At 31.9% G+C, this 14860-nt stretch overlaps 1 protein-coding gene across 5 annotated transcripts; it reads right to left on the bottom strand.

Moving 5' to 3' along the window:
* Positions 1-473: 473 nt before the first annotated feature.
* On the bottom strand, positions 474-6899 carry LOC143148009 (uncharacterized). Of its 5 annotated transcripts, XM_076313844.1 has the most exons (6): positions 6349-6899; positions 6031-6135; positions 2952-4297; positions 2607-2797; positions 2295-2371; positions 474-2021 (listed from the first exon to the last, which is right to left on the bottom strand). In XM_076313844.1, exons 2-6 carry the CDS (start codon positions 6044-6046, stop codon positions 1840-1842), a joined length of 1812 nt encoding a protein of 603 aa, XP_076169959.1. In that variant the 5' UTR covers positions 6047-6135; positions 6349-6899; the 3' UTR covers positions 474-1839. The 5 variants fall into 5 exon arrangements, 3 of the variants coding, with proteins under 3 accessions (XP_076169959.1, XP_076169958.1, XP_076169957.1); XM_076313843.1 differs by lacking the exon at positions 6031-6135; XM_076313842.1 differs by lacking the exons at positions 6031-6135; positions 6349-6899 and having other exon boundaries at positions 2952-4427.
* Positions 6900-14860: the final 7961 nt, after the last annotated feature.

Here is a 14860-nt window from a genome sequence, read left to right as displayed (position 1 = left end):
CGGAACATTGTGAAAAATTGTTTAATCTACGGTCCAACGACGGTTGTTAATATTTATGATAAATAAACGTCAAGATATTGCGAAATCTGCGAAGGCGAACGGTTTCGGTGAATGTTTGTTCATTTCCGCCATTGTTACTAACATTTATGTATGTTCCCAATATTAATCGAACAATGTGCATCCTATTTATGCATTGAAAATGATTAAGTACCTCATAGAAATTAATTTGGATCGAGATTCAAAGTAAAACGTGTTTCGTAAAGTTTTATAGCAGGGAAAGTAACAATTGTTTATTAAATACATTAATTTAACATTTGCTTAATTCTTATACTTTACACAATACGCGTAGTAGTTGCATTTTTTATTTAAAAGCGCTGAAATTCAATTAATCGCTTTTCTAGATACAACAATCATAGCGATGAACGCTTGTGAATCGATCATCGATACGTGTAGCCTTGAGAATGTCAGTTTGATCTCAACGAAAAATTCCATCGCGAGCAATGAATATTTCGATGAAATGATATTTTAAGCCTTTATTTATACTAGGGCATTAACTAACTCAGGGCATTAACTCCTGCAGTAACTAAAGTTGAAGAATGAACTAAAGAAGAAACAGGGGTAGGAGCAGTTATCGCAGCAGGTAATCAAGAAGGAAACGGTATTTTTGCTCTTTTAGTTATTCCACAAATTAATAATATCAAAATCATACAGCCTCCTATTCTATCAATCACTATATGTCCCCAAGAACCCCTAACTGAAGCCAAAACAATTAAAATTAATAAACACACATCACCTACTCGATTGCATAAAACCAGTAAGTTACCAAACAAAATGAAATTAATCCTAAACCATCCCATCCAACTAAAATACTTAAAATTCTAGGCCTTATAATTATAATACATATAGATATAATAAATAATAATAACATATATTTATACCGATATATATCACCCTCTATATATCCAACCCTATAAATTACAATCATCGATGAAATTAATAAAACTTTGGCGGCTCTAAATTAAAGTATGTGAGAGGAAGGAAAGAACGGAAATATAAGGAGTGGGGAGAAGCGTTTCATGCGGGAAACGGTTGGTGGTGAGTTTCCCTTTGGTGGCAAGCGTGGGTAGTGCCGCCACAATTTCTTTTTTCATTTATACATTTTTTTTAATTATCCAACGCTTTGGTAAATTCTTTAATGCTAATACTAGAATTTTTTAGCATTTTGCTAACGTCTATTTTTAAGATCACATCTTGCAAGATTCTTAACGGGCATACAGATTTAAAACATTTTAACAACTCTTTACGGTTGTATGTCTGCTCTTAGTCACCACAGCAAGGAACCATACTAATCTTATACTTTATTCTACTATGTATTAGCTTACACTTTCTCTGAACGAACCTGAATGTCTGAAGGGTCTGTTCACGAACCAATGCGGTGCTCCTATTAGAGATAACGGAATCCAGTAAAGAGGAAAGGCTTAATGATTTTCCTTAATGGAAAACTGCATATATTGCGGCACTATGAAGATGTAAAAAGTAAAAATTGTTCTGTACGTTCAAACGGGAAGATTAAGGGCGGAAGGCACCAAACTAATTATTTTTGCGATACATACAGTCGAAAAGGACATACAGGGCTGTTGGAGACTGTTTTGAAAGATGCCACACGATGGAGAACTATAAAATATCATTTTTATATAAAAACATTACATTAAAACACATTGTTGTATGAACATATATCTAATGTTCACAAAAGAATTAATAAATCTTGTTTATCCTTCATAATCTTAAATGTTATGTAACTGGCAATGAATTAGATACTAAATATTTCATTCGTCTAATTTAGGAATCTTCAAATTGGCCTTCTTCGAATTTTGTTGGCCAAACTAGAGTCCCATTTTGCAACATTTCAACAACCCGCCTCATAATTCGTTTCTGATGAAACTCCCCAGGGCAATAGACACGTTGAAACGGTTTATAAAACGTGAACGGCGAATAAACACGTCGCCTTGGTTCTTTATGTTCTGAAAACAGGACATATCGCTTCGAATATACGTTTTATCTTTTTCATAACTCTTCTGACACGATATAGACGTTCATTCGTACTGATAATGGTGCAACATAAGTTTGTAACGACTTTCTCCCTGTTTTATAACGCATATTTCTTTTAAACAAAGTAACATAATTTTTTAACGACATTATTTTTATACTAGGTACTCGTATTTATAAAATAAATTTAATTAACAGTCGAAATCTTATTGTGTTGTAAGAGTTACTTCACTTACAATTAGACTTACCATGAGGATCGAATTCATCAGCTGAATCATCCGAGCTGTCCCAACGTTCATTCGCTACTTCAAATGTTCTTTCTGGACTAAAACGAAAATAACATTTTAATACATAACTTTGAAATCAATTCTTGGTCATTTTTTGTACCTTTTTGTTTATTGATTACTGATGAAAAGTTTATTGTACGTATTCGTCAAGTAAACAGCAAGACATAAAAGAATTGCTTAACGGTCAACTTGTTAATTTGTAAATAGTTAATCACTTAAATTGTTTAACGGTTAAAAAGATTCATCCAATACAGAGTTAAATAGTCATCTTACAGCGCGCATAAGTTCTGATTCTCCAGCGAGCTGTCCGTGGTAGATCTCGACAACGATGAAAATCTTTCGTCATCGGATAACTCCGATGTCTCGGATGGTTGTAATTTAACTCCATCGAGCCTTTCGTTGTCTTCGTGCCAATGTTTCCTCAAAACATCTCTCATATTTTCATAATGAATATCCCTATTGAGCTATCGATTTTATCAATTAATACAAAAAATCGGTTGTATCCTTTCAAAAACAAGCGAAATCAATTGCCAAATTGCGTAAAAAAATTCAATAGAACGACTTTCGCTAAAACTTGGCTCGCTTTCAACTGTGAAACTATCTTTTTTACGTGCTTACCAATAAATTGTTGGTCAGAAAATAATTCTGTTCGATGTCCACTCCTATTAAGTTTGGCAACTTTGTTACCGTTTCTGGCATTGTTTCGAACTCATTGTCATACAGATCGATATACTCCAGGTTGTTTAAAGTTCCGAAAGTATCGGGAATCTCGCGCAGATTATTGTGACACGCTTTCAATTCTTTTAACGATACCAATTCCCCAATGTTTTCGGGGAGAATTGTTATGTTATTATTGTCTAATATTAAGCTGCTCAAGTTTCTTAAAGAACAAATTTCTTCTGGCAACCAAATGATGCTATTGCAGCTCATATTCAATATAGACAAATTAATAAAATTGCTGATACTTTTGGATACTACTGAAATTCCTGTTCCGCTAAAATCAAGTTCTTTGAGATTAGATAGCTCCTTCAATGACTTGAATGGCATTCGCCAAAATCCGTTTCTATAAAAGGCTCTTGTACTTCCGATTATCAATTCTTCGAGACTCGTCATTCTCGCAATTAACTTATCTATAATTGTCTCGGACAACTTGCATTGTTTCATAGATAACTTTTTGATGCACGATATGTATTGTATTTTCGGTAGATGGAATTTTTTAAATATTGTTTGGTTCAATGATACTATTTTAAGATTGTTAAATCTTGGATTTAGTATCCACGTCGGGAATAGTGGGCATACAATGTTTCTTTCGGCGTAAAATGCGGTTAAATTAACGCTCTTTGGAGAAATATCTAACTCTGAACACGAGTTTTGCGAGAAATCAAAGATCTGTAAGCTGCACATTCCATGTGCAACACAGCTTGGAATTTGTTTAAATCTATTATTTGTAAGATAAAGATTTTTTAAACGATTTAAATTCGCGTAAGAAGTTGGTAAATGCATCAACTTGTTAGAACTCAGATCCAAATCTTCCAAATGTGATAAATTCTCTAAATGATTTGTAACATCTTCTAGACGATTTTTACTAGCTTTCAATGTTCTTAAATTAGTTAATTCACAGACAATGTTTGGAATATAAGAAAATTGATTGCAATCAAGATTTAGATATACTAATTTCTTTAATACATTTAGAGAGTGTGGTAAATCACTTAGCTGATTGTCAGACAAATTAAGATAAACTAAATCCGCTAAACATTTAGCGAGATCACTAGACACAAGAATCAGTTGATTCTTTAAAAGAGGTAAGTTCTCTATGATTTCTGTCTGGACTTTGTCACATGCTTGCTTATTAGTATCTTGCGTTAATATCATATTTAAATCACTGTCCTCTGTAATATTACACAAAGAGTCCTTCAATTTCACTTGTAACATTTTGTTGTAAATCAAATTTTCCAGACTGCATTCTTGAAACATATCGAATAAGAGATTTAAAACAAAATTGCGTATAATCAGCATTACTTGTATTTACATTATTTGTTTACTATTTCTATGTTGTATATATAGTATACAGTATACTGGTACATTACAAATCATTGCATTATCAATAGATTATTAGTATTTGATCAATACATAACATTTGAGTAAACTGTTTAAAGTAATGTAACCAATATTTCATTTTACATTACCAAGTAATGTAACATATGTATTCTTTTAAATGTGATTACTATAGTATCTTATACAAAAGATATTACTTTACTTTTATATGTAAAAATTTTAATCTTTCATTTTCAAATCATTACAAAATACAAATAAGATATTCGTTGTTATTCTTGTACAGACTAAGGGAAAAAATAATCCATGAAAACATTTTGCCATTTTGAAAATATTTAATATTATTCTTATTGTAAATATATATAATATTTTGCATTGCAAAGTTTTAATACACGATGAAAACTGTCATTCTTGTTTTTCTATAAATCTGTAAATATCTTAACTACTTAACTAATTTTAATGATTTTATAGTTTGTAATTGCATTGAAATGACTGATAGTAAAACATTATATTTTGCCAAGAATGACTTAAATATACAGTGATGAACAAAACTGAATATACTTTTCACATTTTTAAAAATATATGAATAAGGAATAAATAAAGAATATTTATTATGTGGTATAAATGCCTTTATACAGTTACTACTATAGTGCATTAATACCATACTTAAAGTTTATTAATATCTTGTAGGTTACTCTTTTGTTTAAATTATAACTTGTAATCGTCTCAACAAGGATTTTACCAAGTTGGAAGTAATTTCATTACTAATATTGTCCCATTCAGACTGTAACATGTGCTTTAATTTTCCCAGTTTGAAATTGGCTTTTTTCTAATTACTCGGTTTAATTTTTCCTACAGATACTCAGTTAAGTTGAGATCTAAGGACCAAGAAAAGATGGCTTATATGAAGAATATTAAAAATGAACCATTGCTAAAATAAATAAGACTCGTAGCATTTATTTTCAAACTATCTTTCAGGTATTTAAGTAAACAAATTTGTTTGTAATTCCATCAATTATGTGTAAATTGCCAGTTCTCTTTGCACTTGTACACTCCTACATCATTATGGAACCGCCACTACTAAGTTGTAGATTTTTTATCATACTTTTTCTTTCGAAAACATATTTGCTTTTGTCCATAAATATTGTTTCTTCTTAAAATAAAACTGGTTTATTCACATAATCTTTTACACATTACAGTCTTTTCTTCTTTTGATTTCACTGATAAATGATTTGCATTTAGCAGTACATGCATGAAAACCTTTTTGATGCAATACTTGATATATAGTTTCTGCATGTATATAGTTCCAATACATTCTTTCAATTATATGACAATATTTATTGTATTGATAAGAGGATTAGTGTTTAGTTTTTGAAAAACCAAATTTTTGTTCCTTGTCTCATTCATCACCTTTGTATCTTTTTACAATATATTGTGGAATAGGATTTTCCAAAAATATTTCAAAAATTTCTCTAAACAACTTTATATTTCAAATAAATTAACAATTTGTAATTATTTGATGGTTGTTAATATGAGATGGTCGTTTCTTATCACAATTCATATTTCTAAGTTTATTTTAACAATGATTTAATCGCATTCCTTACTGAAATTTAACTGAAACTTTTGATTTTTATAGATTACTTACGTATAATATTCCACATGAAGACTTTTGCGAGGCGATGTTTATATCACGTAATAAATATTCCTCATTTATTCAAAGAAAAATATTTTTATTTGATTTGTATCTAACCTATTTTAAAAATCAAGAACTCTACTTTAATCATGTATAATTAGATGAAAAAACGTAATTAAAATATCGATAAAATTAAATTAAATGAATTTCGTTTCCGGTTACGGATACTATGGACTACTATTTAAAAAAAACAAACTTTGGTAAATGCAAGTTTTCTTATAATAAATCAAATAGAATAAAGAAGATTGATTTCAATTTTATTGATCAAACCTTTTAATTGTTGATTTTTATGAATAATGTCACAACTATTCATAATCGATGATGTTAAACCTACAACTGAGGTGAAAATTTTAAGAAGTTTTAGGTTAAAGTCTCAATGAAACAACAAACAGACTGGGCGTTTAGTAAGGACTTCACGTTCTCTGTAACCACACAGCCATTGGCTAGAACTCCTCTTGTATCACTGAATGGAGAGAAATCCTTCAGGCTAGTTTCCGCTTGATTCTATTTTTACTACCTTTACTCTAGCCATAACATGAAAAATGTAGTAGGGTCGCTTGGCAGACTGTTCCTTTCAAACATCTATATATAATTGAATTCATACAAGTTTCTACATATGTATAAATATTCCAGTGGTAGCCTTGGTCTTTTACAAGGCTTTAATATATGTAACAATTTTTTAACGAAAGTTTTGATTTTAATTATTTCATCTCTTATTGCTTTTAATCCATTGTGCATTATATGTATGATAATAACAATCCACTAGGTATTATATTTATGATAATGCATTTATAAGAATAACAACCAATGAAATTTTAATTATGTGTCTATTTAAATTCAACATTATTGTTTCATGTAATGTACCTACAATAGTGTTGTTTTCAACTTTTTATGTCATGATTACGCGAATTTACTTTCCAAATTGAAAAAGTTTCTGTTTGCTATTTCAATAATAACTTTTAGAAATTTGGCAATTATAAATTAAAAATTTTCCATGTTTCGAATATTGTTAAAAAGTTATAATCGAGTTATTAATTGAGAAAAAGTATTTAAATTTTACTATCACAGACGAGATATAGGATAGACTGAGTATTTTATGAGTAATTATGGTAAGTCTATTTTATACTTTGTCTGTAATAATATCGATCTGAAGAGGAAATATGAATATAATGTGTTTTCAAAAAAAAACTTGACAATAAAACATACTTTTACGTAAAACAGGGCTTGCAGAGGCCAGCTCATTTTATTTAGGAGGTTTATACTCATGTTTTGTACACAAATATACGTATGTGTGTACTTAAAGCGCTGTATACAATCTCTAGAACATTGTTAAAATTTTCCATATTCTCATTACGATTTCTTTTATTATTACGTTGAGGTTATATTCGTACGATAGTCTAAAATAAAATCTGCACTCGAAAATTCAGTTTCATTCTATAAATTTTGCTGAACATCTTTTATCCAACTTAAACGCAGATGTTTAAAATACATCTCTTGCAAGAAACTATAGAATGTTAAGATGAATACATGCGATAGAAAATTGCACCCTGTTACATTCAGAAATTAAGTACCTTAAAAACATTAGCGAACGAGATTGTTTCGTTCGAAAATCTACTTTCATACCGTTCATGTCGCAAACTTTCGTGTATTTTATGCGTCTTGTAATGTTAGGTGAAAAGTGGTTACTCGCTCGAGGGACAATTTCTCCGCTTGAAATTCGTCCTCTAAAAAAAAAAAAAAAAGAAATTTCTTGAGCAAGTGTGCACATTAAGCGACACCAAATTATACATACTTTGCCCGTTACTGCATTTTCAAATATTTCCCTCGTTCGTAAACATACGTACGCTAGTAAAATTCTGTAACTCGTTACTAGACCCGGACAAAATAGCATTCGGAATAGAAACAGAAAGAAACACCGATCTTTCTTTGGAATAAATTTGATCCGAATACGAATTATTGACATCGTACTCGATAAATACTTTAAAAACGATCCTTGAACGAAAAAACAGGGCACTCTTGTACGTTGTGCGCATTACTTTCCATTGCAAATACTATTTGTCCTCAGTTTCTTTTATCGTTAACGTTAAATAATAATATCATGAACTTTTTTTCTTCGTGAAACAAAGTTCGCATGGTACATCTACCGACTCGAAATGACAAGAATTGTACTAACGTGACATTAAACTATTGCAATAAAATATTAATAATATTAATATTAATAATAATAATAATACAAATCGTAAAATAATAATAGCGATAACAATAATATAGTGCGCAATATAAACTAATATGTGGCATAGGAATATGTTTTTCTTGTAATATGCAAGTCTGAGTATGAAATGTAATGGATGGTAAACGTGTATCACCTATCAGCTTCAAACATAATTCCTCCGATTGAGTACGATCAATTTAAGAACCATGAAAAATATGGCGTGGAACCTCTCGCATTTTCTAATATTAAAATATTAAATTCGGTTTGAAGATTGCACGAATGTCTCTCTTAATTTTTAGTAAAATAAGAAAAGGAAGAAATAATAGTAATAGTGGCGACACGTATTCTAAAATAACAATTATCTCCTTAACGCTTCGAACGACAAAATAATTTAATTTAATTTCTTGCACACGGAAGGAAGTTCCCGCATTTGAGACTCATCATTGTAAGGCAATACATTTCCGTTCCTCATCTCGTTCATGCGTACTGTTCAATCGCATGCTTACGTATGTGTGCATAAACGATTCATCGTAGACATACGTGGCTATGTGTTTCTACAGTATGTCCGGCATAAATGTACATGTACATTCAATTATTTCTTCGTCTACTAAAAATATAAGGAAGTTGTTTACACAAATGTTGTTCGGCTTGAAGAAGTCGAGGAACATTTTTTCGCGTTTCACTTTTTACCGGGACCATAGATCTTTATCGAGCTCGTTTTGGATCGATCGATGGTTCGAATCTTAATTAAAGTTGTATGTTTCCAGCTAATGACGAATATAGATGGGTGCTAGTTGAGAATAAGATGAAACGAAGTATTACAATTTTCATCGGGACAAATTCAACGAGACGAAGGACATATGCTATTGATCAACCTTTAACGAATTATTGTCATGCATATTGATGATACACTTTTCACCGTTTACAGCATAGAACAATTCTCAAATGTTGTTCTGTAATATATCGATGTTTAGTGGCACATTGTTCTCTGAAACAATAGATGAGAATCACTAGACTAAGCAACGGACTGTGGCTAATTTATCGCCTGTCATATATGATAATGTATTGTAAAGAATTGTTAAAAAATTATATACTATTTACCTTGTTCAAATGGTCTTAGAACACATAACAAAATAAGCGTAATAAAATGCTCAATATTGCTGAAATAATTGGCGTTCCTTATCAGTTGAATTCTATTCATTTAAAATATGCTGTGAATGCAAAGTTGGACATCACATTGTAAGTATTATTTCAAAAATTTTTAGTTAACAAAACAATACTTTATTTGAATTCTAATCAATTTGACTCAAAAGTAAATCCGAATAAAACAATTATTATTCTTCTGAAATGGTGAATCGAACAATTCTTTTACAATTTATCATTATTATTATTATTATTATTATTATTATTATTACTATTATTATTATTATATACATCAATTATTCCCGGTGTAGTCTGTAGTTAAAAAGACAATGAAGACAATCTTCAAATTGTCATATTTAGTGATCGAAAAGAAATGCAATTTCGCAATTGCTTTCCCTCCCCTAAATCAAACAACATTTGTATAAACAACGTTCTTCAATCTTCGATAATTTATGAGACAATTGAATAGATTTTGACTATATTTAAATCGGGCATACTGCATGTATGTATTCTGTTACGTTCTACATATGCGTATATCGTTTCTTATATTCTCTTTCTTTCGACGGTGCGGGTGCATAACCGCTGTGTGTACACGCACGGACTGCATACAAACGCGTGTGCAGAATATGGTCACTTATAAAATTTTTCCATTTAGAAAATATATTTCTTTATATATACATGCAAATATATATATATATACACATACATACATACACACACACACATATATATATATATATATATATATATATATATATATATTTGTATTATAGATATTTCTGTGTATCTACTCATAACATATATGATATAGAAACAACGCAAGTATACAAGGTGTCCTACTAGAAACAGGCCATTCTAATGTACAACATTTGCTATTTTAAATAATAGAAAGAAGTCTCTTTTATGATAGTTGTACGCAAAGACTATATAATATGAAAACAGTAGTTTCTTCTTAGGTGTAGGTGTGAATGAAGATATGTAGGTCAACTTTACTCTTTTAAATAAAATGTCCAGTTTGCTATAACATAATTTGATAGATTAATGAATTTTGAGAATAAAAGTATTAAGGTACATTTATCCTAAAATTGATAACTTCCGAGATACTCATCCACTAAAGTATTAGAATTTTAATCGCTGAATATCTATCTATATCGCGTGTATGTCTCCGTTGCATTAGAAGCTAAATATCTTGAAAAGTATTGGTTTTAGAATAAATGTACCTTAATATCTTTATTCTTATATTTTATTTTATTTAAAAAACAAACTCGACCTTCGAGTCTCCTTCACGCCACCGCTCATAAAACAACTGTTGTTCTTGTAAATATTATACATTTTTTGTATAGGTATACTAATTTTCGGAAGCAACGCTTCCTTTTTTTTATTTATAACAGCGATGACACTAAGATGATCTGTTTTTAATCGGACACCCTATATGTATTTATTCATATGTCTAATTATACTTACAAGGGTGCATCTCGAGAACGAATCTCTTTGTTTGATCCAAATTTGTCTAAATATGTACAGTATTACAAAGTATTAGACACATTTTTCTTGATTTTTACTACTAAATGATTTAAATAAAATCTGTTACTCCCTGTAAGGTAGGAAGAAAAAGTTAACTCTTTTGAATCACGCCATAGTTAATGTCAATAATTGATGATACACATATATATTCACAATTGCGTATTATGTATGCATGTATACTTATAAAATTCATTTACAGTAATCTTTCTCAATATATTTTACACTATAGGTTTACAATTTGTCCGAAACTGCTTACAAGAAATTATCAAATAGGAAAGTCTGTTCGAAAACTACGTCTCTTTTGCAGATCCGAAATGACTAATACTTATACACTTTTCCTCGTAATTGAAAATGTTACGACTCGATAGAATTTTTTCCTATTTCGACAAAACAGTGGAGAACCGAAAGAATTATTTTAAAGAATGGTAAAAATTACATTTTTCTATTTCAATTATATTCTACATTCAAACGGAGTAATTTTTGTCCGAAACGTATCTAATATTTTGCAATGCTCTATAATTTGTTAACGGTTTGAAGAAAAGAAAAAAATTGTGTTCTCGGAACGTTCTCTTGTCACTTGCGTTATATGCTTAGAAATCCTTAGTAATTCGGTTCCAGGGATGATTTTTGGTTTAACACCGTGGTATAGCACGATGCGCGTTTTGTGTAGTATATTCAACTGTGATAAAAATTTGTATATGAATCGTCCATGAACGTACGAACGAAACTGGTATCCTGCAGGAAATGTCTAAAATTATTTCAACACGATAATTTTGCGATTTGCTATTCGAATATTATCCAATGTCCATCGTACGTTCATATGAGATTGTAACAACGATATTTGTTACTAAGGATTTAATGCGTGTGTCATTTTTCTCTGTAACAATTATTGTAGTCATCGCATTTTAACAACGGATAGCTGAAAGCTTTTCGTACAAATGTAAAATTCATTTGTTACTTCGGATTTTGTAATGTGACGTGACATCGAACCTATATTGTTCGTTAAACATGTTTCGTTAGGTATCGTAGTACGATTGACAAGCATCGCGACAGTTGAAATATTCGTATCTTTCATTACTTTATGAGAAGTAACAAAGAAGTATTTAAAATAGATTGTAAAACGCGAGAGATGAACTTTTGAGACAAACATTACCAGGAGGAAGACAGTCCAACAGTTCTGACGTCGAAGAGAATGCAATTTCAATCGCATTAACTCGTTCCAACCTTCAACATTACAAGCTTTTTACAAACATTCGTACCGCTCAAAACTCCATGTACGTTGTACGTTGTACAATTAAAACAGTTAGAGTCTTTTTGATGCAAACCGTGCTCTTTTTGAAAATAATCCAACATTTTTTCTAGTATTGCAACCAACCTCGTCATGGATTTTTGGACACACCAATACCGCAGTTAACTCGCAGTTGTCATTGAGCAATGTAATTTTTCAAAACGACACGGCTCACGGTTGAAAGCCTCTAATAGTTTTAAATGCAAGAACTCGATCCCTGAAAACCTCAAGACTCCCGTTTGTAAACTTATAGACACTTTCATTTTGTTGCAGAAACACTGAATTTAGCACGAGAAAAATTTCACAATTTTCAGACGTACGTGTATATCATAAAACATCCATATTTTCATTACTTTGTTCATCTCTAATAATCTTACTTTCACTTAGAATCACGTTTATTATCTTCGCAATGCACACAATTCAATACACTCGATGATCGCTTTACGCACAATGGAACAGTATGTGATCACACGCGACGTACGTTACCGATCAAAAGTTTGGGTACGTTTACGGCTTTGTATACTTTAGACACGTTACGAATGTACTCTAGACGGTATGTGGATCGTTTCTTAATTATAAATAATAATTTTCATACTTTAGATACGTTACGAATGTCCTCTAGACGGTATGTGGATCGTTTCTTAATTTTAAATTTGAACAAAACAGAAGAGTACTCTGTATCTTTTAAATGGCTTAGCGATGATCACTCGCTCGTTAAAAAAGTCTTATCAGAAATGCTGTTTCACGTAACGGTCATTTATATATATATATAACGAGTCATTGACACGTGATCACAGCTTCTGAAGATTTCGAAGACATTTAATAAACAAAAGCATTGTAAAGTCTCTGGAAGATATTGTTAAAAATGAAAGCGATACATAATGGAAAAACGTAACATCGAACAAACGTCTCGCTCTTCTCTACTTCTACGAAAGAATTTTAAAAATGTTCTTTTTTTCATATAACCGTAAAAACATACCGATGAATAACAAAAGAAGATTGGTACTATATCAGCGTAATTTTTTTATTTATAAATACAGATGTAAAAAAATTTTACCTCCTGCTCTGTTTGAAATTGTTGAAGATCGAAACTATCGAAAATGGTAAGCGAAAAGGAAAGTTCGCTTTGTGTAAATATTTACGAATTTCTCTTTCTTTAGAGATTTATATAATATAGACGACGCTTTGAATCAACTGGCGTACTCAAGTCTCGATTGTTCATCTCTATTTTTATTTTGAACAAATACGGAGATTTAAATCCTAATTGTTCTTCGTTTAACCTGCGTACCAAAACTGTTGAGGGGCGTCACACGTACGAGGAGTATCAGCACGAGAGTCGTGGAAAATCGGTCGAAAAATTGAAAAAGTAATTTTTACATTCCGGATCGCGTGAAAATTCGTCGCGACGAAGCGTTCGACCGATCACTCGAGCGAGCGAAAACAGCACGGGTGATGATCAACAGGCGTCGAAAGGAAGCGAATTAAGAGCGAAGGAAAACAGAGAAGCGTTTATAGAGCAACGTGATAAAAGTAGAAAAAAATCACGAGTAAAACGAAACGATATTTGTACACGTATAGCTTCGCGCATCGGGTGTGCATTATATCGGGCGCGCACGTTTCTATTAAATGCATCGTCCTCTCTGTTGTCGAAGAAAGGAGCGCAAGCTTTGCAAAATCGATCGCGCGAAGCTAGCCGAAGCGTGTATCCCGCGCGTCCGCAGGATTTGGTAACTTAAGTCGATGTCTCTGGTCCCCGTTCTCGAGATGATACAGAAGAAATTATATTATCACATTCATGATTAATATCCACCGTATTGATCATTAATATGTTAATATACGTATATATTAATATATAGATATATGTATATATGTATATGTCTAAGGTACGCGTTACTCTCCAAAGTTCGTGCCTTCGGATGTGCTTACGTCCGCTCCTTTCCACTCGATTTAAACGTTAAACGAGACTTTTTCATTTTCCATATCCGTTGATCGCGGTTTATCGTTACGCGCGCAGACAATAGCCGTTAATAAATAGGTAGCACAGTATCTAGCACCTCCACTGCCATTGATGCAAATATTACGTTGTTCGTATATGTATATATATGTATATATCTCACAGCGATTCCGATTGTAATTATTTTTTCTAATAACCATAAAAACTGCCATACCGGATTCTCGACCGAATCTCTTTCCGATAGTTATTCGTCGAGCATCGTACTCTCGGTCGTAGAATTTTAATTATTCATCGGCAATGGAGATATCGAACTGTTCCGTCGATAAAAGCCAACAGCTCGTAAGGTATCGATGCTGTTCGACGTTTAACGTTTAAATCACGTTGAACGAACCGAGTTTTCATTCCGGCGATCACTCCCGCCTCGTTTTTCGCCAATTACCCACCCACCCACCTATCCGCACACGCACACACGCATACACTCACACACGCACATACGCAGACACACGCGTCCCCCCCCCCCCCCCCCCCCTTAATTGGGTAGCGATCGTCGGTATCGTTTCGTTTCGATTGCCCGGTATCTCTTTACGGTCACTTCCGGCGATGAACGTCCCCGTCGGTTCCGCTGTCCAACTTGCAGACCGTAGACGATCACCACAAAGAA

This window comes from Ptiloglossa arizonensis, chromosome 6 (genome assembly GCF_051014685.1).
Source record: "Ptiloglossa arizonensis isolate GNS036 chromosome 6, iyPtiAriz1_principal, whole genome shotgun sequence".
Lineage (NCBI taxonomy): Eukaryota > Metazoa > Arthropoda > Insecta > Hymenoptera > Colletidae > Ptiloglossa > Ptiloglossa arizonensis.
Note: the sequence above shows the minus strand (reverse complement) of the source record. Positions and strands in the feature narration are given on the sequence as shown.